The sequence below is a fragment of the Setaria viridis genome, chromosome 1, assembly GCF_005286985.2.
Source record: "Setaria viridis chromosome 1, Setaria_viridis_v4.0, whole genome shotgun sequence".
Taxonomy (NCBI): Eukaryota; Viridiplantae; Streptophyta; class Magnoliopsida; order Poales; family Poaceae; genus Setaria; species Setaria viridis.
Genome location: NC_048263.2, coordinates 21,062,845 through 21,087,704, shown reverse-complemented (window position 1 = coordinate 21,087,704; position 24,860 = coordinate 21,062,845). Strand labels below are relative to the sequence as shown.

Genomic DNA, 24,860 nt, shown 5'->3' with positions numbered 1-24,860 from the left:
CGGGGGCTACTCCATATGGAGTGCGATTGTCATCGCACTACCATATAAAAAATTCTCGAAATAGAAGCAACTCAAAGGAGCAAGAAGAGTACCTTCCAGCCACGCCACAGTACTCGAGCACTCTGGACACTGCAACTTCTACAAAAGAACTACTCGGATAGGGCCCACAGTACTCGAGACTGTGGCGCACGACTACAAAGTACTCGGGGGCTTGTCGGGCATGTACCCTAGGCTCACGAGTAGACCCTGAACGGCACACTAAGGGACGTACTCGGATATGATCAAGACAAGGGATAGGCATATCCCACTCGGACTAGTCAAGTAATGCACATGGAAAACTACTCGAGCCTTGCCAAGTAGAACTCTGTAATTGTACTCGACTAGGACTCGGACTTGTAACACTGCCCTCCCGTGTATATAAGGGCGGGCAGGGACCCCCCCCCTCAAAGAACAACTCCAAGTGCATCTAAGATCAATACAGACAAACACACAAGACGTAGGGTATTACGCGATCTAGCGGCTCGAACCTGTCTAAATCGTGTTCCTTGCATCACCATTGATTCCTTGATTCTCGACGGCCCTTACCGCACAAAAGACCACCTAGGGTACCCCCTAGGCGGGTTGCCGGTCTAAAACACCGACAATGCAAGGGGTGCCCAAGGAGCTGATCGAGCATTCACTAAATGTGGATCCAAAAGCTACTGCAAAGAGACAACGACTACGATGATGTGCCTAGGACAGAAGGGAAGCCATTAAGAAAGAGTTGGCAAAACTACTCACGGCGGGTTTTATAAAAGAAGTCTACCATCCTGAGTGGCTTGCTAACCCCGTTCTGGTTCGAAAGAAGAACAACAATGAGTGAAGGATGTGCGTTGATTACATAGATATCAACAAGCGCTATCCAAAGGACCCCTTCAGACTCTCGAGGATCGATCAAGTCATCAACTCCACTGCTGGATGCACACTAATCTATTTCCTAGATTGCTACTCGGGGTACCACCAGATAACTCTCAAGGAAGAAGACCAGGCCAAGACCGTGTTTATCACCTCTTACGAAGCTTTCTGTTATACAACGATGTCCTTTGGCTTAAAGAACGCAAGCACCACCTATCAATGCGCGATCCAGATGCGCTTTCAGAAACAACTACACCACAATGTTGAGGCGTACATGGATGACGTGGTAGTCAAAACCAGAAATCCAGACGACCTCATCGCTGACTTGGAGGAGACTTTCGATAGTCTGCGGAAATTTTGGTGGAAGCTCAATCCATCAAAGTGCATCTTTGGCGTACCATCTGAAAAAAAAACGGGTTTATCATCAACCATAGAGGCATTGAAGCAAATCTCGAGAAGATATCCGCCATCATCGATATGCAAGCTTTGTCTGGCATTAAAGATGTTTTGAAGCTAACTGGGTGCATGGCGGCCCTTAACAGATTCATATCAAGACTTGGAGAACGGGGTCTTCCATTCTTCAAACTACTCAAGCGGCAAGACAAGTTCTAGTGGACCGAGGAGGCAGACTAAGCCCCGCAACAATTGAAGGACTTCATGTCAAGGCCACCGGTCCTCATGGCACCTAGTCCCAACGAAGACTTTCTGCTCTACATCGTTGCAACTACTAATGTCATAAGCATGGCGATAGTAGTCAAAAGGTCAAAACCCAGCCATGTATACAAAGTGCAGAGGCCCGTCTATCATCAGCAAAGTACTCTCAGATTCCAAGGCTAGGTACGCACCGGTCCAAAAATTGCTATACGCCATACTACTCACTTCGCAGAAGTTGCGGCACTACTTCCAGGAACACAAGATCTCCATCATCACTGACTTTCCCCTGGGCGAGATTCTCCACAATCGGGATGCCACAGGTAGGATTTCAAAGTGAGCAGTAGAACTCGGAGCATTGTCCCTAGATTTCAAGTCAAGAACCGTAATCAAGTCTCAGGCTCTAGTCAATTTCATGGCAGAGTGGCGGGAAAATCAACTACCGACGCTGGTGGAGCACCCAGAGCATTGGGTTATGCACTTCGATGGGTCCCTCAAGCTCGAGGGCGCCGGCGGAGGGGCACTCTTGATGTCTCCTAAAGGCGAGTAACTCAAATACGTCCTGCAGATCTTCTGGGAGGTATCCAACAATGAATCTGAATATGAAGCGCTATTGCATAGGCTTCGCCTGGCGGTATCGCTAGGAATCAAAAGATTGTTGGTCTATGGCAACTCACTGGTAGTGATCAACCAAGTTAACAACAAGTGGGATCGCAAAAAGAAGAACATGGATGCGTACTGTATAGAAGGACACAAGCTCAAAAATATATTTTCAGGCCTAGAATTTCACCATGTAGTCCACGACAACAATGTCGCCACGGATGTCTTGTCCAAACTTGGCTCAACTCGTGGTTTTGAGGCGCCAGATAGAGGGGGTGATGATGATTGACGTGGATTGGAGAACCCCATTCATCGATTACATAAGGGAGCAAAAACTACCCTCAAACAAGACACGGGCAGAGCAGATCCTATGATGAAGTAAGAACTACGTTCTAGTCGGGGACAAGCTCTACAGAACAGGCACATCTTCAGAAGTACTCATGAAGTACGTCACACGAGAAGATGACAAGGACACATTGGAGGAGATACACAACGGCATTTGCGGTAACCATGCATCCTCACATAAAATCATGGGCAAGTCTTTTAGAGCAGCATTCTACTAGCCCACCGCCCTAGCGGACGCTGAAGAACTAGTCCGCCAGTGCTAGGGTTGTCAATTCTTCACCAAGCAGCAGCATGTCCCTACCTACAAGCTTATCACTATACCGCCATCATGGCCCTTCGCATGCTGGGGGCTCGACATGATTGTTCCGCTTCCTACAGCACCCGAAGGATTCAACCGAGTACTGGTAGGCATCGACAAGTTTACCAAGTGGATCAAGGTCAAGCCAGTAACCTACCCCAAGGCAGACAGACTACTCAATTTTCTCGATGAGATCGTCCACCACTATGGATTCCCCAATCAGATAATCACAAACTTGGGTTCCAATTTCAACAATCACGAGTTCTGGGAGTACTGTAAAAACAGCAGCATCGACGTTCGATATGTCTCTGTTGCTCACCCGTGGACCAATGGCTAGGTTGAGCGCACCAACAGGATGCAACTAGAAGCCTTGAAGAAAAGATTGCACGACATTGGCAATACCAAAGGAGGAAAGTGGCTCAAAGAACTACCCAACGTCCTTTGGGGGCTACGTACTCAGCCGTGCAAGCCTTCGGGGCAGTCGCCCTACTTTCTGGTCTATGGATCAGAAGCTATCCTTCCTGCTGAAGTTATGTGGAAATCCCCAACAGTTGAGCAATATGACATAGGGGTAGCAGAGGAGACAAGCGTCTAGATCTTGACAGCTTAGAAGAAGCCCGCTATGCAGCACTCGTCCAGTATGCAAGGTACCTCAAGGGCCTTCGCCGTTATCATGATCGCAACATCAAAGAACGTTCTTTAAACATAGGCGACGTGGTCCTCAAGCGTATCCAAGACACCAAATGGCTGCATAAGCTTAATTCGCCATGGGAAAGGCCGTACATCATATCCAAGGTCACAGGCCTAGGATCGTACAGGCTACAACACCTCTCTAGCAAAGATGTCGACAACTCGTGAAACATCGAGCATCTCTATCGATTCTATCCATAGTCAGAAGGCTACGCATCATTGTAAATAGGCCACTAGCCACCTTTGTAAGTTTTTAGCATAATAATGCAGTTATCTTCTATGAAATTCGACTACTTATTCTCGCCACCATTGCAGCTCGCAAAAGTGGGTCAGCAACATCCTAACGAGCCATTGAGCTCTTTGGGCCACAACGCCCCAATATGACTTGTAATTACAAGTCTACATGAGTTATTCAACTTACCTGGCAGTTCGCTAAGCGAACTAGAAGTACAAGAGCCATCAAGTCATCTGGGAGTCCACAAACTACCCGATCGACTACTTATTTACTACAAATCTATCTTAACATGGCTCGTACTAACGAGTTTCATAGCTCCAGGTTCCTAGGGCACAGCAACAAAACAGCCAAAGAAACAAGACAGCAACATCTCATCAACAAGGCGTACGTGCTTTCATTAAGGTTACAACAAAAGTCCCAGGCTTTTACAATATCACAAAGCATGTGTGAACAGTCCCGGGACTACCCTAACCTCAGGGCAAGCAGCTTCAACATAGAAGAAGTAAAAAGAGTGAATGCAAGAAAGCTGCGCTCAAAAGCCTTCCTCAGCGGTGTCCTGGACAAAGCCTGGGGCACACGATGCACCTTCCTCACGAGGATTCTTCTAGCATCATGGCCTCAAGACTTGGCCAAAGAGACTGTAGAGGAAAGGAGCACCTGAGTATTCTTCACGAGAATTCTTCTGGCATCAGTAAATATGGTGGAAGCTACCCCTGATGAACAACAAAAGCCTCAAACCAATAAGCGCTATAACTTGAGTCATGAACACTTCGAATGCAGATGCAGCTCTATTTATAGCCAAGGCAACCGGCTACCATCCAGAGTGCTACAATATGCGCCCATGAACACAAGGCAGAGTTCCCTATGCACATCACGCCTATACAGTGTTCATGTGACGCTTGTCCTTATCGTCAGGACTTTGACGACCAATGTTCACATGTTTCTCAACTTTATCTACTAGACACGGACAAGCAGCACCCCCATGTGGCCTTCCTAACAAAGCAGCAATCATGCATGTACTCTACTCAGGGGAGTCGAGGAAATAAGCCCTAGTCAGCGGAATCCTAAAGAAACTACCTGATGTCTACTACTGGATAGTTCGAGTACACGAGTACCCAACAATTTGCTTCTGAAGAGGCTCACAATAGTAGCCTTGTGCGCAGACACTCACCTCGGTCGTACGAGAAAAATCAGGAACAAGTGTGAGAAGCACTAAACACAATAGATGACAAGTCGAGAGTAACAAATTGCACTAAGATTTAAAGTTATCTACACTTTTATCCCATTACAAAACTAAATGTTCCTCCTATCCCAAAAGGTAAGGAATTCATTGCAGATCCAGGTGCTTGGTGACTTCCTCGGCAATGGGATTCACCTCCTTCAGATACTGCTTGAAGACTTCATCCGTGTAATCTCCTGCTATCCCTTCCACGACAGGAGACAAGTCGGCATCGGGGTAGAAGGACTTTGCGAAGGCTAGCAACTATTTTGAGACGGACTTCGCCATCCCCTGGACACAGCCTGCGATCTTTCCCGGCACATCTTGGAGTCTCTCTACAGGTGGGTGAGGATCCGCGCCATCGACTGGAGGCTCCACCATGTCAGCCAATGGCCGAGCTACTGCAGACAGCTCTTGCAGCTCCAGCTTATAGGCCCCAAGCTCGACTTGTTGCGCCTGGATGGTCGTCATGACATTGATTAGTTTGACTTTACCATCTTGGCGCATCTTCATCTCCTTCTCCAAGTGTGCTCCAGCTTGGACACCTGCTACTCGAGCATGTCACGTTGATCAGTGGTCCGGTAGTAGGCGTTCTTCCAATGAGTTATAGAAGCCTTCAACCGGGGTTCCTGATTCTTATACTCTGCACAAACAGAGACCCAATGTTAGTCAAAAAGACTATAGGCTACCAACAGATGAACACAACAAAAATATCAGTACTCACCTTCAAGCATTTGATTCAACGACTTGTTCCGGGCAGCAAGACGCCCATTTTCCTTTTCCAAATCCTGTATCTATGCCCGGAAGGTTGCCGCCGTGCTGTCAAGCTTCATGACAAGTCGGGAGGTTTGCTATCGCTCTTCAACCAGTTCCTTCTCCAACACCACAGCACATTGTACGGTCTCACCATAGTCCCGCAACAATTGGGACTTCCAGTAGGAGCGGTTGATCAAGTCCTATTATCCAGAAATCAGTACTGGGGTACCGCATGGAGTACAAATTGCGAACATTCAGAAGTAAAGCATAAGGAAAAAGTTCAAACTTACCTCGGTGTAAGACGTGACGTGCCGGTTCATCTCGAGTATGGTGGCCACCGTCTGCGCATCTAGCAGAGGATCGTCAATCAGCTGGACCTCCTCGAGCAGCACCCGAATCTCAATGTTCGGCTCGATCCTCATGCTGGGAAATAGGACCATCTCACGGCCAGATGACGTGCCAGCTTCGGAAGTCATCCCGACAGCAGCAGCCACGGCTTCAAGGGCTCAGGCGGCTTCAAGCTTGGGGGCTTCGGGAGCAGCAGCGTTAAGGGGGTTAGCTTCCATGATCATAGGTGGGGACGGACTCTCCACGAGAATATCCATGGGAAGAGCCCCGGGTACAGTAGGCTCGAGGGATGGCACTGCATTGTCAACCATCGAGTCGATTATGTCATGCATCAACGTAGCGACAAGTGATGCGGCACCTGTCTTGACCGCCGGAGCTGAATCTCCCTCGGCCAGGGCTACAGTAGGCGCGGGGGCTACATCTTCAACCGAGCAGCTAGCATCATCAGTTGTTGACCTTGAACCCGACAACCCAAGGCCCAGTCTAGAAGATATCCTGCACAACACATAGCGTTAGTGACGGAAGACAACCAACTATCAAGCTAGAATTGGTACTCAACCATATCGAATCAATTTACCTTGCAGACCGTTGCAGCTTTAGCGACGGCTTCCCCACCCAGTGTAGGGGCTTAATGGTGGGGGCAGGATCCCTTGGCGAGGCATGTTGCGGCACATCCTGACTACCACCAGCCATGGTAGTCCTACCTTCTTCCTGTGCGGATACCTCAGTACCCGCAGGATTGACTTCAGTAGCGGGAGGCTCAGGACCATCTTCAACCATGACGACCTCCCCAGACACTGGAACTTCAGGCGGGACGGCGCCAGCTGCCGCCTCCGTCTCCTTGACTACCTCCGCGACTACCTGCAGATACAACAAGTCCTGATTAGTAGTCGTGACATCAACATACCTGCATAATCGTGCCCATACCTCAGGGTCTTGCCCTTCCTCGAAGGTTATTATCGGCGGGGGTGCGGATTCGACGATGCGCAGACTACCCGGAGCGCGCGTCCTGCCGACCATCCATTTCTTCTTCGGTGGCGGGGCCAGAGCAGTCTCAAATTCATCATCCGCAAGGCGCTTCAATGAGCCAGAGGACGTCCCAACTTTGTCCGAGGCATAGACCTTCACACATTATGCCCCAGCAGCATTCGAGTCTAGGCTGCTAAAGGACTCAGTTTCTTCTTCTTCCTCCTCCTCCTCGGTGGCCCCTAGTACAACAAGGTTTCACCCAAACACCCATGGGGTGCTCTCCATATCGTCGGAGCCAGGGGAGGAGGGGGTGAATAAAACACAAGTATGTCTTCCTATATAAAGGTAGACAAATCAAAAGGCAAGAAAGACCTCTAATAAGTACTTGGGAGCTAAAGCCACGGTTACTTACTACTCTCGGCGGGTTAGCGGCGCTGAACTCCAGGACTACTCGGGCGATCTCATTGGCGTTCTTAAAGAAGCGTTTCAACCTCGCCATCACCCCATCGACGGAGATTTCTTTAGTCATCATCCTTGACGGGTCGTTGAGGCCCAAGTACTCATAGCCCCAGGTGTGGCGGAGCTGCAGGGGTTGAACTCACTTCTTCATAAAACTAAAGGCTACTCCAACTCCTGTCAGTCCTTGATTCTTCAATTGGGCAATCTTGCCTAAGAGCTCGGGTACTTGAAGACTATTCCCGTGCGTCGGCTCGTCTATCCACCTATTGTTCCACTTTGGATGGTGACCAGTCACCTTTGGCAGCTTTGGATCATGGTCTCCAATGTACAACCACTTCTCCTTCCACCTAGAGTGTGACTCCAACAACTCATACTCCAAGTACAAGCTACTACTATTCTCCCGCATCTGAATTTCAGCGCCCCCGACTACTGCAGTACACTCCAGTTTTGGCTGCGGCTTCACCTGGAATATCTTACGGAACAGTTGAAGGTGGGATTGAATCCCCAAGAAAGCCTCGCACAGGTGCACGAAAATAGCAATGTGGTGAATACCATTTGGATTGAGATGGACCAGCTGAAGCTTGTAATAATCCAGAAGACCCCGCAGAATATTAGAGGAGTGGATAGCAAAATCCTGCTCGACAAAGTGGGCAAAGGTTACCATCTCCTCGGGGTACTCTTCAAATGGCCATGCATTACCGAAAGCACACCTCCAGCCTACGGTTGCTTGATTCTGTAGCAGCTTCGCCTTCTCCAATGCCTGGATTTCCTCTTCCTTTATGGTCGATTTCTTCCAAGCACAGGCAGGACTCGGCGGTGCAATTTGGTTTGTCTTCCCATACTTGGGCGGAGGCAGCTGCAGCTCCTTCTCCTTTCCAGGCCTCCTCTTGGAACCTTCAGCACCCCTGGAAGCACAAGCTTTTCTCCCCATCTTGGATGTCACGAGCTGCTTCACGCGCATACGCTCGAGGGCTCATAAGAGGGAGGTGGCATTGGTGATCTCAAATTGGATTGCGGCGGCGTTGGGCAGTAGGGTTTTCCGAAGCGCAAATAGTAGATGGCAATGGTGGAGTAAATGGGGGGTAACTTCCCTCATCTATTTAGAACAGAAGCAGAGTAAACGGAGGTAATGGTCCCGATGTTTTCGCTTCTGGCCGTTAATTTCGCATATGGCCGTCAGTTTCCAAAGTTATCGCAAAAGATAAGGTTACTATTGGTGATGGTCACAATGACTGGTGGTTGATCCTTATACCTCCTGAAACTAGTCGGGTAATGGCTCGGGGGTTGTGTGCCACGTGCCCATCGGCTAAAAAGTTTTTTCTCCAGAGTTTAAGGTGAAGACAACGCGGATGCAGACCCTCAGCCTGATTCTTTGATTCAACCTAAGGCTTGGGGGCTACTCCATATGGAGTGCAGTTTTCATCGCACTTCTATATATAGATTCAAGGACAGATATTCAAGACAGCGTTGGATGAGGCTTGAGCACATTCTAGCCGCATGGCAGTACTCGAGTTACTTGAAGGCGCAACTTCGATAGAGTACTCAGAAAAGCACCAAAAACTAGTCGGATGAAGCCTGTAAAGGTACTCAGAACTGTTGCATTTGACTAAAACATAATCGAGGGCTTGTTGTACATATATCCATGGGCCCACCAGAAGGTTTGGACAGACCCACATATAGGGTTGTGCACCGAGACGTGTTAGACATAGAGACTGCGATGCAGGACGGCATAGTCTACGTGGAGGATAGGATCTAGTTGAGGACTTAGAAACTACTAATAGCAGTTAGAGTAGAACTCTCTGGTCGAATCCGACTAGTATTCCTATAAAATAATCGACCTATAACCCTGCTCCTCTGATATATAAGGACGGGCAGAGACCCCCTCCAGATGGGTTCAATTGAATACAGGCAAATAACACACAAGACGTAGGGTATTACGCGATCTAGCGGCTTGAACCTATCTAAATCGCATGCCTACATACACCATCGAGTTCCTGATTTTGGCGACACCCACCAACCAAAACTCTACCTTGGGTACTCCGCTTGGTAGTTTGCCGGGTTTAAACACTGACACTTCTGTCCTGGTGGGAAACACCAACCGGGACAAAAATCCCCCCTTTAGTCCTAGTTGGAATTCCCAACTGGGATAAAAGATTTAGTCCTGTTTGGAAATTACAAAAGCTCCTTGTCTATAAATTTATCTTCTTCCTCCCCGAGCCCGAGCCACTCATCAAACCTTCTTCCTCCTTCTCCACGGCGAGCAAGCAGCCTTAGGGAGGTGCTGCTCGATTTTTTTCTTGTTTCCGTGGGGACTTCACTCATCCAAAGTGTTGTAAAGGTTAGATATTTCATCCTCCCTTCATTTATTGTTATTATGCTTTATTTTATGCTTTAGAGATATAGAAAAATGAGTTTTTTATAATGAGGGAGAATGGAGAGGATTTTTATTTATATATGTTTTTGAGCTAGAATTTGATGGATAGCTTGCTTGTTATATATGATTCGTATTAGGTAAAGAACTTGATCAATATTAGGTATGGGAAAAAAATAGAGTAAATGTGTTTTTAGTATTTAGTCATTTCAATAAAATTAAGGTAAATAAATTGTAGTTGTAAGAAATAGAATTTGGTCATTGCTACAATTTTTCATGTCACTCTAATTTAACAATAATTCTACTTCTTTGACCAATAATTTATTTATATCATGTTTATTGCAAGGACTAAATATTATAAATACATTTACCCTATTTTTTCCCATACCTAATATTGATCAAGTTCTTTATCTAATACGAAACCCTATGTTCATTTTTCACGTAATACGATGCAGATGGACCAGATGTACCACCTCCGCTCCTCCAATCCTAGAGAACAGTGTCTACATATGGTATGAATGTGCTTACACTATTCTTTGGTATTGGAGGAGCGGATATGGCTCTCCATAGACTTGGAGGAATATTCTAAAGAGCTGGTTCCTCTGCTCCTCCAATACCAAAGAATAGTGTCTGCACATGGTATGAATGTGCTTACACTATTCTCCGGTAGTGGAGGAGTGGAGGTGGCTCTTCATAGACTTCGTAGAAGATTGAGTCATGTGCAGAGATGGCTTGGATGGTGAACATTCTGCTATGTTGTACCATTATTTTAGTTTGTATGATTAATTTGTAAATATATTGTAGGTGTAAGAAATAGAATTTGGTCATTGCTACAATTTTTTTGGATAGTTTGCATGTTAAATTAGAGTGACATGAAAATTACACCGGTCAACTTAATGCTACAATTGTGGAACATGACAATAAAGATACACTAATAAAGACTACAGACGCTCCATAGTGAACTTCACGGAGTCAAGAATCCAAAAATAATGGTAGAACAGAAGAACTTCGAGTCCACAAACTCGGGTTGAATATCATAAAAGAATCTTGAAATAGTTTTCCAAACGCCTTTTGGAGCGACATTCTCATAATAGAAGTATGGTGGTCCAATAGCTTGTTCGGGCAGAGATATGTTCACTGACCTTGACCCATCGACTTTTGGTTGGTTTTAGCTTGTCAAAATGGGTCATGCTCAGTGAACATATCTTTTGCCTGGACGAGCTATTGTATGCCACCATACTTGTATTATGAGAATGTGACACTTGCTCCAAAAGATGTTTGGATAATTATTTTAAGATTCTTTATGATATTCAGCCCGAGTACTCGAAATTCTTCTGTTCTACCATTATTTTTAGATTATTGACTCCGTGAAGTTCACTACGGAGCGTCTGTCCAGTTTCAACCGGGATTAAAGGTGAATTTTCCGATGGTTCTTGATCCCTCTTACTAACTCTGAAAAGGCGAGCATTATTATGTCTTTCAAACAAAATTAGGGAAATGCGGAGGGCAGGTATTTGGGTCGATATATATGTTTCTGTCGCTTGAAATTTAGTCTCAAACTAGAAAATTTGACGAGAATTAGTCCCTTGCGAATCCTTACCGACCTACCTACCTTTTTCTTTTAGACCAGCCAATCTCTTTGCCTTGCGGCACGCGAGGCATTTTCTTTGCTGCCTGACCAGCGACCTGAAGTCCAGCACATTAACCGTCATGTTATGAGGTACAGGGGAGATCCGCTGACAGTCGATCTAATACAAATTTACTGGAGACTTCAAACAGTGTTGCTGCGCTACAAGCCCACACGCTGCTGTGACGACCCTGTAAAAAGTAAACCAAAATACCTAAATTAGGATTTAGGAGTCCATGTTATCTAAATTAATTAATAACTAAACAATTGTTATTTATACTGGGAGCACAATTGGAGAGTTATGTTTGCAACACCTGGGAAGCTGAATGCTGGACGATGTTCTAGTGCACGCACCGTGGGAAACCCCAAAATTGAAAGAGGTAACAAACAACTTATACAACTGAAGACTATTCATTTTTCTAAAACTGATACTAAGATCATACTTATGTGGAAGTTGACGGTGGTATTCCTTCATTTTTTTTTACTAAGAAAAAGGAAAGGAAGACTACATAGACAATGAGAAAAACTTCATCATATTCCATTCTTGAGACTATTTGCCCCATCGAGGCGCTATAGACACATGGGAGTTTGAGGTCCAATTGATATGTGAATAAGCCAAAAGACTAAGTATTATTTTTTCTTCAAAGAGTGGTCGATTGGGCATACGGCATAAAATGATGGAATTAACAGCAGAGTTAGTATTAATTTTTGTCAAACACCTTCAGATACCTGTTGACGGACTTGGAAATGAAAGAATTGGTTGATCGCTCTACAGAGTGCAGACGACCTTGCTTATTAGTTCTGAAGTTTCTGTATTGCCTTCCGCCCTTCCGTGCATGAACCAGCATGTTTGGTGAACTGTGTGATTTCTGCATAGACCAAACTGATAGTGAATCTATATACAAATAAGGGCCTTACAAAATCGCAATAAGGTTATATTGTTTCAGGGTTATTATTCTCTGATTGTAAACATGATTCGGGTAGGTTTCCTTACCTCTATTTCCTTGACGTGGTGCAGCCGTGCAGTGCTGCCATCCTGATAGGCTGATACCCAGTGGCGGATCTAGGAATGGGACAAAGGGGGTGCTATGTGTTGGTGCTGCTACCTGAGGAGCAAAGCTGGGGATGTGCCATGGGTAGCTAGGAGGATGTGACACTGGGATTGGGATAAGCAACAATGACCGATGGAGAGGAACTCATAAAGAGGGAGCATGCATGAGTTAAAATCAAAGAGCAATAGTGTTCTATGATCTATCTATTTCTAATGTTGTGAGCAAATACATATGGCCATATGGGTGCTTTATAGTAATTCTGGCCAAGGGGGTGCTGCAGCACCCCCAGCACGGGGTGCAGCTCCGCTCCTGCTGATACCATGCGTCAATGCGTAGAAGGGGTTAGAACAGAGGCAGTATATATCTAAAGCAGCGTGTCCGTCCAAGCTTTTGACTGATCCTAAAGGCCGTTTGTCAGGTCAATTTTTGCATATTTGACACGCGTCCTAAGGAAAGTTCGGCAATAGGCTCGGAAATTCTATCATAGGAGTTCAAAACAGGTGGAGAAGGATCAACAACACAAGTATACCAATTCCATAGGCATACCTTTTCTTCAGAACACTGGTCAATGATCATCACAACATAAAGGATTGAGCCCCCACGATGCCCAGGAGCATAATTGCATGGCATACCTAAAGTGTACACATCGCATGCTAAACTCATGTCATCTCCTGCGGCAACATGTGACACAAGGATACGGACATGCAACATCCGCAGCAGGGAACACGCGTGCCAGCAACAAAATTAAAGTTCAGAGACAGGCGGGCATGTAACCGCGCCTTCCGTTATTAGGCTAGAAAACACGAAACGGCTGATCCACAGGCCCATGAATCATGAATGGAGGGGCGTCTCAGCTGACTATTTATGGAACGTCCACCGGAGCCAACAAACGGAAGCATAAGGGCCAAACATTCAAGAGCCTTTTCAGCCAGTGCCCTTTCTCAGGCTATTTCAACGCCGCAACCACCTGGATCCTCCAGGTGCAGGCGGCAGGCCATAAAAAGTGGGAACTGCAACGCAAATTTTCTGTTCTCTCCGGCTTGAATTCTTGACCTTGAATTGCAGAGATTGATCAGCATCCGGGGTTCTGGTGAGCAGCTCTGAGATCAGCTCAGGTACGGTTTCCTGGCCTCTTTATTGGCAGAATGGCAGCGTAATTTAGATCCCCCTGGCTACCGAATTTTCATTCTTGATCATTGCATCTGAGCATGGATGGTAGGCATCAATTGGGGATTGTATGATGTCTATGCATGGCATGCAAATAAGAACTTAATTCATGAAGGCCCGCTCTGAAAAGTATTTATGTTGTTTTATCTGATTATCAGTATGATTTACCTCGAACCGCGCCATTTCCTTTCTATCCATCACCCTTTGTGCCTTGCCGTCTATTGTCCACAATTATTTGCCTGCTCTCCTAGATGAAACTGCACATGAAAAGATATAAGCATTCATAACATGTTGATTTGCTAGTCATCAAGCCCAATTATGGTAATATACGATGCGGATCTAGTACTTTTTTCAGTGATGGCATCAAAATGGTTGCAGTTCATAACCCAGAGGCAGATAGAGATAGTACTTGAAGCGTCATTAATTTCTGCATTTTTTAATTGTTGGCAGAATAGCTTAGACACAATGGCAACATCAAGGAGGGAGCCTCAACCAAATGCTAGGGTCAACCAGGGCGTCCGGAATATGTCCCCAGGGCTCAAATCAAGCGAGTCTGACCAAGCGCTACGGCGTGCAAGGTCCGTCCCAACCTCTCCTGATCGCAGATTATCCCCATCCCCTGCCTCAAGCTCATCGAACACATGTCGACCCTCATCATCGTTCAGCACGCGCACCACCTCATCCCGGTCCACGTCTGGCTCGGGCTCTTCTTCCACTCACGGAAAGACACTGCACTCTGCTTCTCTGGCCAGTGCAAAGCAATGCAACACAATGAGGAAAAAAGTAGAGAAGCCTGGTGCCACATCTGTGTGGCCTGCAGCCCTTGCAACACCAAATGCTTCATCTAAGAATATGACCAGGACAGCAAAATCGCCATCCATCGTGCAGAAGAGTAACCTCTCTACAAGGCCTGGTATCGAGAAGATGGCAACATCTTCTGTGAAGCTGAAAACTCAGAGATCAGTGGCAGGACCTCTTGGAGCTGGAAAATCTCAAGATGCATCTTCGACCCGTGCTCCTGGTACTGTAGCAAAGAGAAGAACAGGTGCTCAAAATTCTATCTCTATCCAGAGGACAAGAAGTGTGCCGGAAGGACAAATAGAGACACCAAAAATCGAGGAGCAAGATGTCGAGCTGTTGATGGAATTTGATGAGACAGAGAGCATAAGCACCTCTTCCATAGAAGAACACTTGCAAGAACGGCTCCCTGACCCTGTTGATCTGCAATCTGTGGATGTCAATAGCAAGCCATCATCTAGTCAGGAGGAATACAAGAATGAGAATACAGGGGACATTTCAGAAGAGAAACACGAACGAAAAGACAATGAAGACCTGAATGCAGGTGACAATGCTGATGTTGGAATCAACAGCGATATAAACATCCTAAAAGAAGCTAACAGTGAAACTGAATTGAAGGAAGCTGCGGATGAAACTGAGTTGAAGGAAGATGTCAGTGCAACTGAGCTAAAGGAATCTGTTGATGTGAATGTGACTGAACTAAACGAAGCTGTCAGTGAAGCTGAGCTAAACGAAGCTAATGATGAAATCAAGTTAACCGAAGCTGACTGTGAAACTGTATTAAAAGAAGCTGCCAGTGAAACTGAGTTAAAGGATGATGTTGCTGAACCTAAGTTAATTGTACAAGAAGAGGCCAAACCTAAGGAAGAGAAAATAATGCTACCAGCGAAGACCATGGAGTTGGCACAGAGGTGGAGGAAGGACGATGGGAGGAGCAATGAAGTCACAGAGGAGGGCAGGAGCAAGCCTATCCAGGAGAGGAAGAACAAGGTAATGGCCTTGGTGGGGAGATTTGAGACTGCCATGTCTAGCTGAGAGTGAGAATGGACGCGAGGAACTGACGGAGCACTGAAAACAAACCTTCTTTTCATGTTGCAAAGTAAAAAACTGCTCTGGTTCATGAAAATGTGTACTCAATTGTGAAGAGTAGATGTTCATATGTTTCATTCCATTCATGCATGTGACTGTTAGTCTGTTACTGTTATGGAATTGAGTGAAATTGCTGCTACTTCTGCAAGTTAGGACCCGTAATTATGTGATTATGTGATGAAAAAGGTAAACCAATTTTGGGACTGTCTCACACACGAGATGAAATAAAAATTTTCTAACCAAAGGCACCCAGCAACTAGCACAAGATGCTTTTCATCTCCACGCATCTTATCCATAAGCATCCCTACAGATTATAAGGTTCAGCCAACCCAAGTCTGTTGCATCTCTTAATTCCACAATGTTTCAAAGTTCATTTTTTTTGTGCTGAAACCCAAAATGTGGAGCCAGTGACTTTTTTGTGCCTGTATTTCTGTTGCGCCTGTTATCTAGCGAAATCTATCGTTTTTTTTCTATACTTGATCCATATCAATCTGTTTCGCTATGTTATTAATATATAGGCACAAATTAAATTAAGTAATGCAAAATTTAAACTCCAAGTTACAGTAGCATAGTAACCAATATGAATTCTAATAAACTAAATTTGGTCTTCTCACTTACTCCACACAGCACAAAGCAAAAGTAAAATAGCAGAAAATAGAACCCCGTCATTGAAGAAGGAACATAAAGTTTTCTACTTACATAGCCTAATAGAAAGAAGACTGAGAATTGGGTACTTCAACAGTTTATGGTCTAACTACAACAACTCAAAAAAGTTATTCCCAGAGTATGGCTTATTTTGTACTCCCTCCGTTCCAAATTGTAGGTCGTTTTAGCTTTTTTAGGTTCATACATATTATTATGCATCTAGATATAGTGTATGTCTAGGTGCATAATAATATCTATGAATCTACAAAAGTCAAAATGACCTACAATTTGGAAAGGAGGGAGTAACTTTTATAGTTCTGAAAGAAAGGGGAAATGCACTCATAGATTGAGACTAAACATAACAAACTAACTCTAAATCAAAATTGAATGCACCACATTAATCAATTTCTGTAGTATCTACATGCTCGGAAGTACAAATGTAACAATTTATACCACACTAGTGCAGACTTACAGATCACTTCTCTTAATGCTGGAAGGCCCTGTTCTAAATCTGTTTTGAACCCTGCACCACCATAGTTGTGTGCGCAATCTTGCCACAGTGCATAAAAGCCAAAATTGGTGTCTTTGTATAATCAACAGTCTCTAGAAGTTATGTGATCTTCATTCATTTTGATGGAGCAGTCTTAATAGTGGGCTGTGGACTTCACCAGAAGCAGGATACTGTACAATGTTCATTAGCACCTTCCACTGCCCATCAACAAATTATGAAAACATACTCCAGGCATCATACGAAACACCACGCTGAGAAGATTTGGTGTCTGCTACATATGAGACAGAGAATGTCAAAACGTCATTTGAGTAATGGAGATGAAACAGGAAGCAACATCTCAGCTGCAGTAAGTTATGGAGGCAGGCTTGGACTTTGCTGTAGTGCAAGAGAGATGAAACAGGAAGACCTCAGCTGCAGATATGCATGGAAGCAAGTCAGGTACTTTGCTGTGACCAGAAAATTTTTGGAGAAGCACGCTAGCTGGCAAGGCTCACACTTTATCACTGTGGTGTTTCATGTTTGGTACTCCAACCTCAGCTTGATGCATTTTCTGAGTGGTGCTACAACTCACACAGGAAACAGAGGGCGTTGGTTCAGGCTTAATTGTTGCCAAAGGTACAATAAGGAAGGTGCATTTGACCAAGATAGGATTTCAAGCTTGCAATCCTCATGCCTGCTAGGCAAAGATTAATCTCTGTAGAAAGATTAATTCACTTGGATCCTATCTGATTAGTCATATGAATTCATTTTTTCAAGTAGCAGTGACGCATTGACTCCAAGCAACTGAGGATTTAGCTCTGATAGAGCCTTGAAGTCTTGCAATGAAATGGAGCTGATTTGTGGACATGTATTGGCACTTCGACCATGCACCTGATTTTGCAGCTGTACACCATTTATTAGCTTTCTACTTAACCGTTGCTTTAGTGCCATCTGATTTATTCGATCATGCTGAGATCTTGACCTAACTAGTTCAATACAAGATCCAATAAGCTGTTTCAAGAACAAATCAATTCCATTATTCAATAAATTAGCACAATCTAATGACACACCATCTAACCCTTCTGTTTCTGCTATTCTCCCCATCCGCTGTCTCAGTGATGAAGTATCGCACAGCTGACCAAGGTCATAGCAACAAACAGAGTTATCACTGCCAACACTAGAGGAAAATGTTGAAGTTTTCCAACTCCCACCAAAACTACCAGAGCAGAAGGCAACCCCTAGTGGGGCAGTTATTGGATCTCGAGCTTGCTGTGCAATCGCTTCCATATTTTCTCTGTCAACAACATCAAGACAGTTGCTATTTGGGGACTCAGATAAATTTGAATATGCATTTTCCACACGTAATCTTTTGGACAGTGGTTCCACAAGGTCACTTTGTTCAGGCTGTGGAAATCTCTTCAGTTTGGTCAAATGCACAACACCATTCTCCTCGACAACATCTGCATTTCTGCCTTGTGGACAGTGGGCCTTCACATGTTGACGCAGAACATCACCATTTTCAGAGACCAGAACTGTAGGAACTAAGACATGATTTGAATTCTTGGCAGCTCCAATTGATTTAGGTGCACTGACCGTGGGCGGCCCACTTGTTTGGCAGGCATTGTGGAGAATAGAGCGAATAAGGTGGTTATGAAGCTGAACATTTTCATGACCAAGTATCGTGAGACATAGCTTGTCAAACACAGTCTTGCTAAGTTTCGAAGACAAAAACCTCTGCAGGTGCTCAAAGTACTTCTTTGCCTGCTCTGGACCAATTCTCTTGACTAGTTTTAGTTTGATGTCCACAAGGTTAATACGAGTGCTCTGCCCAACCACCGGTGATGGTAGTGGGAGCAAATTTTGTGGCAGTGGTGGCGTGGATGATGGCATCTCTCAGGAACAGGATTCCATACAATCAGAACATAAATTTAAATTCAAAGTACTTCTCGGGTTCTTCAAGTTTTATTGCTCCTCCAATCCAGTATGCCCCAGTACACAAATCAACCAACAGGAGAGCTAACTGCAATTGATAACAAATTATGCTTCAAAAATGGGTGTAACAAATAAAAACAGGGGCCAAAAAAAATGTTGCCTGCCCTAGTTGGATTAATTAAGAATCAATAGAACAGCATTAAATTAAAACTTCAATGAGTCCCATAATGTTGCCTGATCAATTGAAAGATTAGGCTTCACACGAAAACAAAAGGTTAGGAGCTCAGTTTCAAGTAAAAGCCCAACAAACAGTAAAACTAAATCTGTAGAAAGCAAATTAAATTACATAAGAAGATAAGCACATGTTATGCATTGGAGGTTGCCGTTATAGATGATCTGCCATATATCACAATGTCTAGTATTTGCATTTATCATTGTCTCAGCCTAGAGCAAATGCATGTGTTGCAGAGGCTGGAACTTGTTTCCATTTTCTAAAGACTCTGCTCATGCTTGAGACACCTAAAGGAGGAGAGCAGCAGCTCGAGGAGAGAAACCCAGGTCACCAAAATTGATCCATAGTTAACTGAAGAAACAGCAAGACTGAAGCTACTAGTGCAATCACGACCATAGAAAGCTTGTTCAATCCAATTCTCCAATGTTATCCACCTTTTATGCACAAGCCTAAGCAAAGTCTTCTGAGCTCATCTGGCACAGCAAAACCAAACAGCCAGTGACGAAATCAAGAATCTAAAGGAGAACCCACGAAGTGAACGTGTGCATAGATCCCGGAACCGTGGGACCGCACAGTCAGAGGCAAGATCATGAAGCGCCACAGCTGCAGGAGATTTGAAACCAAAATGACAAGCAAATAAAAGGGCAGGCAAACGGCCCCAAGCACCAAGCTCACCTGATTCTAGATTCCGATGCAAGCGAGACGAGAGCCAAGCTAGGGTTTCGCCCCGATCGAATTCAAAGGCCCCCGAACGAACGAGCTCCATTCCCGATGCGAAATTCAGCCCGTGTGCGAGGGCCGGAAAGAAAAAAAGAACACCCAAAAAAAAAATTTCCGAAGGCCTAGCAAACTGCGGCACGGCAACAGTGCGCAATTCAAACTGAATCCCCCAAGCTCGGGGCGTCCCCCGGCCCGGGCTCCGCTGATCCGACCCGCTCCGCCCCCCGAATTCCGGCAGGGGGCTAGGGTTTCGCGCCGAATTCCCAGGTCCCTCGAGCTCCCGGGCCGGCCCCCAGCAACCGGCGGCGGAGGGTGCAGCGGAGCGGCCGCGGGGAGAGCGCGATACGAGTGCCATTGGCTGCCGGGCGGGCCCCATTGCGCGCGCGCGCGCGTGGGGGGGGGATCGAGGTGCGGGGGAATTGGGGAGGGCGGGGAGGCAGTTGGGTTCCGGGGAGGAGGGGAAGCTCGGCTCACCTTTGCTGCTGCTGCTGGTGCTCGCGTAGGACGACGAGGGGGGAGCAGCGATCGGTGGAAGAGACGGGAGCAGCGATCGGTGGAAGAGACGGGAGCGCTGCCGCTGGGCGCGACGGGGCTGAGCTCCCTGCTGCTGACGGAGCTTCTAGCTCCGCGTGCTCGCTGTGCTGGTAGCTGGCTTGTAGCTGCGTGATGTGATTCTGGTCTTCGTTTTGCTTGGCTGCTGGCTGCTGCTGGCGTGTGCGGGTGCTTGCTCTCCGGCCTCGCTCGGCCCCCGGCTCGGTGGTGGCGTGGCGTTGGTGACTGGTGTTCTTTCCCTGTCCTCGCTTGTCCCTCTGACCCGGTTGGCCTTTTTTTGGGCTCCGGGTGTGGGATTTCAGCGTCGGGGGCTCTGCTCTCTCCTCTTCCCGTGTCTCTCTCGGCCCTTTGCTGATGGCTGGAAGCTGGAACCGAGCCATAATGGTTTGTGTTAAGAGTAATTTGTGCTAAGAGACACAAATGATAAGAGTGGAATCTCTGTGTATTGCAGATCTGTTTGTACATATATATACAAGATGAAAGGTCATGGTGAAAGGGTGTGCGGCCTTTTCGGTGAGTAACTGCCAACAGCAATTACTGATGTTGATCACCGATAAAATGGTTCACAACCCCCCCCCTGATCAACTCCATCAATGAGATCAATCTATTGGTTAATTCCTCCGACAATCCTATGGGAAAATATGAGGAATATACATATGGATACGCCATTAAAACTCCTTCGAAACCTAGTGGGAAAAAATGAGGAGAAAATAATATTGCATTTATGGTCATTGCTCACTCACAAACCCATAAGAGTTTAGTGAGCAATGCATGTCTTTGATATCTTCTCATAACCCAAGGGTGAAGATATAACATGATATGTCTTGGATACCTCCTTTACAAACCTCAATGGTGGAAATAGAAGATATGACATATATTCTTGTATTGATATTGCCTCATTAAAAACTTTTATATGAGAAACCTTGAGAGGAAAACTCATAAAAAGAAAAGAAAAGAGTACAATATATGCATGAATAGGTTATAATTCATGAGGAGACTCCCCTAAATCTTGCAAACCTTAAAGTCATCACATACCAATTCTACAAACACTTTTGAAGTGTGAGAATTGGTAGAGACTTTGTGAATAAACTTGCAAAGTACTTGCATGTTTAATTTGCAACCAGTTTTAAAACAAAACTAAGTGTTACCTATATGTATGTCAGGATCTAGTTTCTATACATATAGTGACATCATTAGTGAATAACAGTAACATATCACGTGAAAAGATATAGAGTCCATCAGAGATTTACAGCTTAATCCTGGAAACGAAAGCTTCAAACTTCACATGCAATCGACCGGGGCTTGCGTATACCTAAAACTCAACACCATCTTCACAACAACTTCATAGCAGCTTGTTCTTCTAAGCAACGTTAGTTTAGTAAGGGTGAGCACATGTCGTACTCAGCAAGTGTGGGGAACGTATGAATGCAAGGCTTAAATAAGGAAAGGCTGACTGGTTGACTGCATTAGACTTTTTTAGTTGGTCAAATTTTATTAACACCTAATTACTACTAAAGTATAAGTATTTACCAACCCAAAATTAAGCATAAACATAGGCCATAAGCATATGGCACAACCATAAGCACGATTTAAGTCCATCTTCAAGTTCAATTATCATGTGAGGGTGTAGGCCACTCTTGACCATAAGCACGACTGATATACCAGTTTTACACTCTGCAGAGGTTGTACATCTTTACTCACAAGTCGCGTAAAAGTTTCGAAGAACTTTAGACCCAACCATGCTGTGCTAATCAGGTACTCATCACACTACCATGGTGTGACTGTGTAGGGACGCTACAACGCCTTTATGAAGATTCACTAATAAGTGGTAACCCGCTAAGGTTTCAGGTCGAAGCAGAGCATAAACCTCTCTCAATGCTGCGAAGCTACCATAGAGTACATCAGTCTGAGGGCCAGTTTATACCCCATCAACGCCTCCCCTCTTGCCCTTTCGGTAAGATTACCCCAAACTAGAGTCTCTAATTAATTAGCCAAGACCAGAGCCATATAGTCCTTGTGGTTGTACTATTTTCTTAGGTGGTCGCTCCATGTTCCAATTAAGCATGGTGATCTTGTATTAATGGAAGGTATAGCATAAATAAAATAAGTTTAATCACTGAATTCATTAAAACCATCATAACCTAAGGTATTGCAACTAAGCATGTCTACCCAACAAAAAGGTAAAACCCAGGTTGACAAGGAATGATCATAAAAACTAGGTAAACCTTAATAGGACCCATCAATGTTAAAGGCAGAGTAATGCAAAAGTGATTAAATATAGTTATTGGGATAAACGCACAAGGACACACTTGCCTTTCTCCAAAGAATAGCTGCTCAGATTATCTTTAGCTCTTGTTCTTCAAATCTCTCGAACGATTGTTCCTCCTACTCGCAACAATCATCGGCACAAGTATGCAAAGCAAACAACAATCACAACTAAGAACAATATATCAATCATAGGAAAGCTTTAAAAGAGTGTACTAAAGGATAAGGCTCGAATCTAAGGTCACTCAAACACAAGAAACGCTAGGAACAAAACTATGGTTGAAAATACAAAGCTATCGAGAGATTTGAATTATAAAGAAAGAGAAAAGCCTACATGCTTCATATATTTTAATAAAGAAAATAATGTAAAGATATTTTAGAGAAACATCCTTAGCAAGTTATATTTATATATGGAAAGACGATGTAGAACTTAGTCAAATTTTATTTATAAACATTCAAGTACAATTTATGCAATTTAAACATTTAATTTGAAAATAAAGTATATATAAACATCTAAGCGCATAGCTTTATGATTCGGGTTGAACTAACCAAATATATTTCAAAAACACATTTATATTTATATTAGTCAAATTAACATTTAATTATGAAAACCCGAGATATAACTTATGTAGCTTTTATTTAGAAAATAAATTGATTAAACATTAATCAATTTAAGTTTAATTATGAACAACCGTGGTGCATCTCTAATTCGCTTTTAATTGAAAGAGTTATTTAAATAAGCATTAACTAAATTAACATTTATTATGAAAAGCGGTTATAACACTAAGTAGCTTTTAATTAAAGAAGACATGTCCAATAGGCATTAATCAGATTAATATTAAATTTATTTTAAAAATATGCATGATGGAAAGATCACTACTAACATGTAATTTGTGTTATCATGAACCTAACGGAACAAGAATGGATATAAATGAAGCCGAAACGTGGAATCTATGGGTTAAACAAGGTTGCAGGGCCTACTCGCGATAAACGAAGGTTATTGGGGCTAGCATGGAAGATTTGCAAGACACTGGAATAGAGCTCACCATTAGGTCAAAGTATAGGGTTAGATCTGTTAAAGTGCTTGGGTTGGACTTGGTTGCAGGGATCCAATCTAATCAGGGACATGGATGAAAAATAAACAAGACACAAGGAAAAACTAACTATTTACCGAGCTTCCAGGGACCTATGTGTAAAAGCACCACAGCTCATCAACCATGGGGGATGGGCTCTTGGACGGCAAAATCCTCAACGCTCCAGCGGCTAGGGTCGGCAGCGAGGATGGGGATTGGAAGAGGAGATCAAGGGGAATTTATGGAGGTGCTCATCGGCGGCGGGGCGAATGGATTCTGGTCGGAATTTGGCTGATGGCCGGCTCGGGTCTTCGCGAGCGATGGTACTCCAGCGGTGGAGCGGCGATGAAGACTAGTGGAGGAGCTGCTCCTCGATGCATAGTCTAGGTTGCTCTAGATTGGTTACCTCTGCTCTATATATTATTTGTCTGTACATGCTTAGTAGATTGGATCTGAATCGCTCATCAACACCAAGTTAATACTAACAATGCTAGTTGAAATATATCTTGTGTTATAAGTTCCACGGATTGATAAACCTTTGGGGAGTACTCTGAGGGAAGAGCTACAACTGATCCATGATCTTGCGGTTCACAAATTGGCGTCCTAACTGCCATTAACAAGCTTTTTTGGCAACACCTTCGATATGGTTGGAGTTAACAAGGATCAACTAAGAGCAAGGTTGTTTCCCTACTCTCTACTTGGAAGAGCAATTCAATGGTTTTATTCTCTACCGCTAGCAACAATTCAGAATTGGGATGAGTTGATGAAGGCCTTCATAGCAGAACATTATTCACCAACCAAGACTTAGAATTCGAGAAGCAGGAAAGCTATCTTTGCTTAATATTCTACTAAGAACATTGCTGAAGCATATTAGCGCTTCAATGACTACGTCCATGCAGTTCCACATCACAAGTTCCCGATGGAGGATATAGTCCAGAAGTTCTATCAAGGGCTAACACCAGCATCAAGGGTAATCATCGATGCATCGGTTGTAGGATCGATCATCGACCTCACCCCAACTCAAGCTTTCAAGTTAATCAAGAAGGTTGCAGACAACGACGCATGGGCATCATCTTGGCACCTGTTCCCAGTTCAACCAAATGGAAATTCTCAAGGTGTGTTGCAAGTGGGGAATAATCAATTACTCGAAGGAAAGATCGACTCGCTGATGAGGAGACTGGAGAAGATGGAGATAAAAGAAGCTCATTCTATAGACCTGAAGACAGTAGAAGCAAGATCAACATGTGAAGAGTGTAGCGACTACGGCCATGTTGGAAAGAACTATCCAGAAGAAGCAAAGTTACCAGACTACCTGCAGAAGGGAGAATGGTTTCCACCATCCAACTATCGGTATAGATAGAATAGGCCTCAATTCAACGCAAT

General features: G+C 44.6%; 2 protein-coding genes across 13 annotated transcripts; one reads left to right on the top strand and one right to left on the bottom strand.

Annotated features, from left to right (window-relative positions):
* Positions 1–4,939: 4,939 nt before the first annotated feature.
* LOC117850409 (uncharacterized) lies at positions 4,940–20,423 on the bottom strand. Of its 12 annotated transcripts, none has more exons than XM_072292921.1 (9): positions 20,062–20,423; positions 16,686–18,723; positions 13,850–13,938; positions 12,192–12,331; positions 6,964–11,653; positions 6,614–6,897; positions 5,979–6,531; positions 5,657–5,888; positions 4,940–5,575 (listed from the first exon to the last, which is right to left on the bottom strand). In XM_072292921.1, exon 2 carries the CDS (start codon positions 18,591–18,593, stop codon positions 17,454–17,456), a length of 1,140 nt encoding a protein of 379 aa, XP_072149022.1. In that variant the 5' UTR covers positions 18,594–18,723; positions 20,062–20,423; the 3' UTR covers positions 4,940–5,575; positions 5,657–5,888; positions 5,979–6,531; positions 6,614–6,897; positions 6,964–11,653; positions 12,192–12,331; positions 13,850–13,938; positions 16,686–17,453. The 12 variants fall into 12 exon arrangements, with proteins under 12 accessions (XP_072149022.1, XP_072149023.1, XP_072149013.1 ...); XM_072292922.1 differs by lacking the exons at positions 16,686–18,723; positions 20,062–20,423 and adding exons at positions 12,457–13,716; positions 14,028–14,170; XM_072292912.1 differs by lacking the exons at positions 4,940–5,575; positions 5,657–5,888; positions 5,979–6,531; ... (1 more) ...; positions 6,964–11,653; positions 12,192–12,331 and adding exons at positions 13,024–13,716; positions 14,028–14,425; positions 14,579–14,705; positions 14,854–14,909.
* Positions 14,039–15,892, top strand: LOC117850401 (uncharacterized). The gene has a single exon (XM_034732230.2). The coding sequence runs from the start codon at positions 14,039–14,041 to the stop codon at positions 15,512–15,514; it is 1,476 nt and encodes a 491-aa protein (XP_034588121.2). The 3' UTR covers positions 15,515–15,892.
* Positions 20,424–24,860: the final 4,437 nt, after the last annotated feature.

What these genes read in the sequence shown, in the direction of transcription:
- LOC117850401 (XM_034732230.2), top strand. Translation starts at nt 14,039, where the DNA reads ATGGCATCAAAATGGTTGCAGTTCATAACCCAGAGGCAGATAGAGATA.
- LOC117850409 (XM_072292921.1), bottom strand. Translation starts at nt 18,593, where the DNA reads ATGCCATCATCCACGCCACCACTGCCACAAAATTTGCTCCCACTACCA.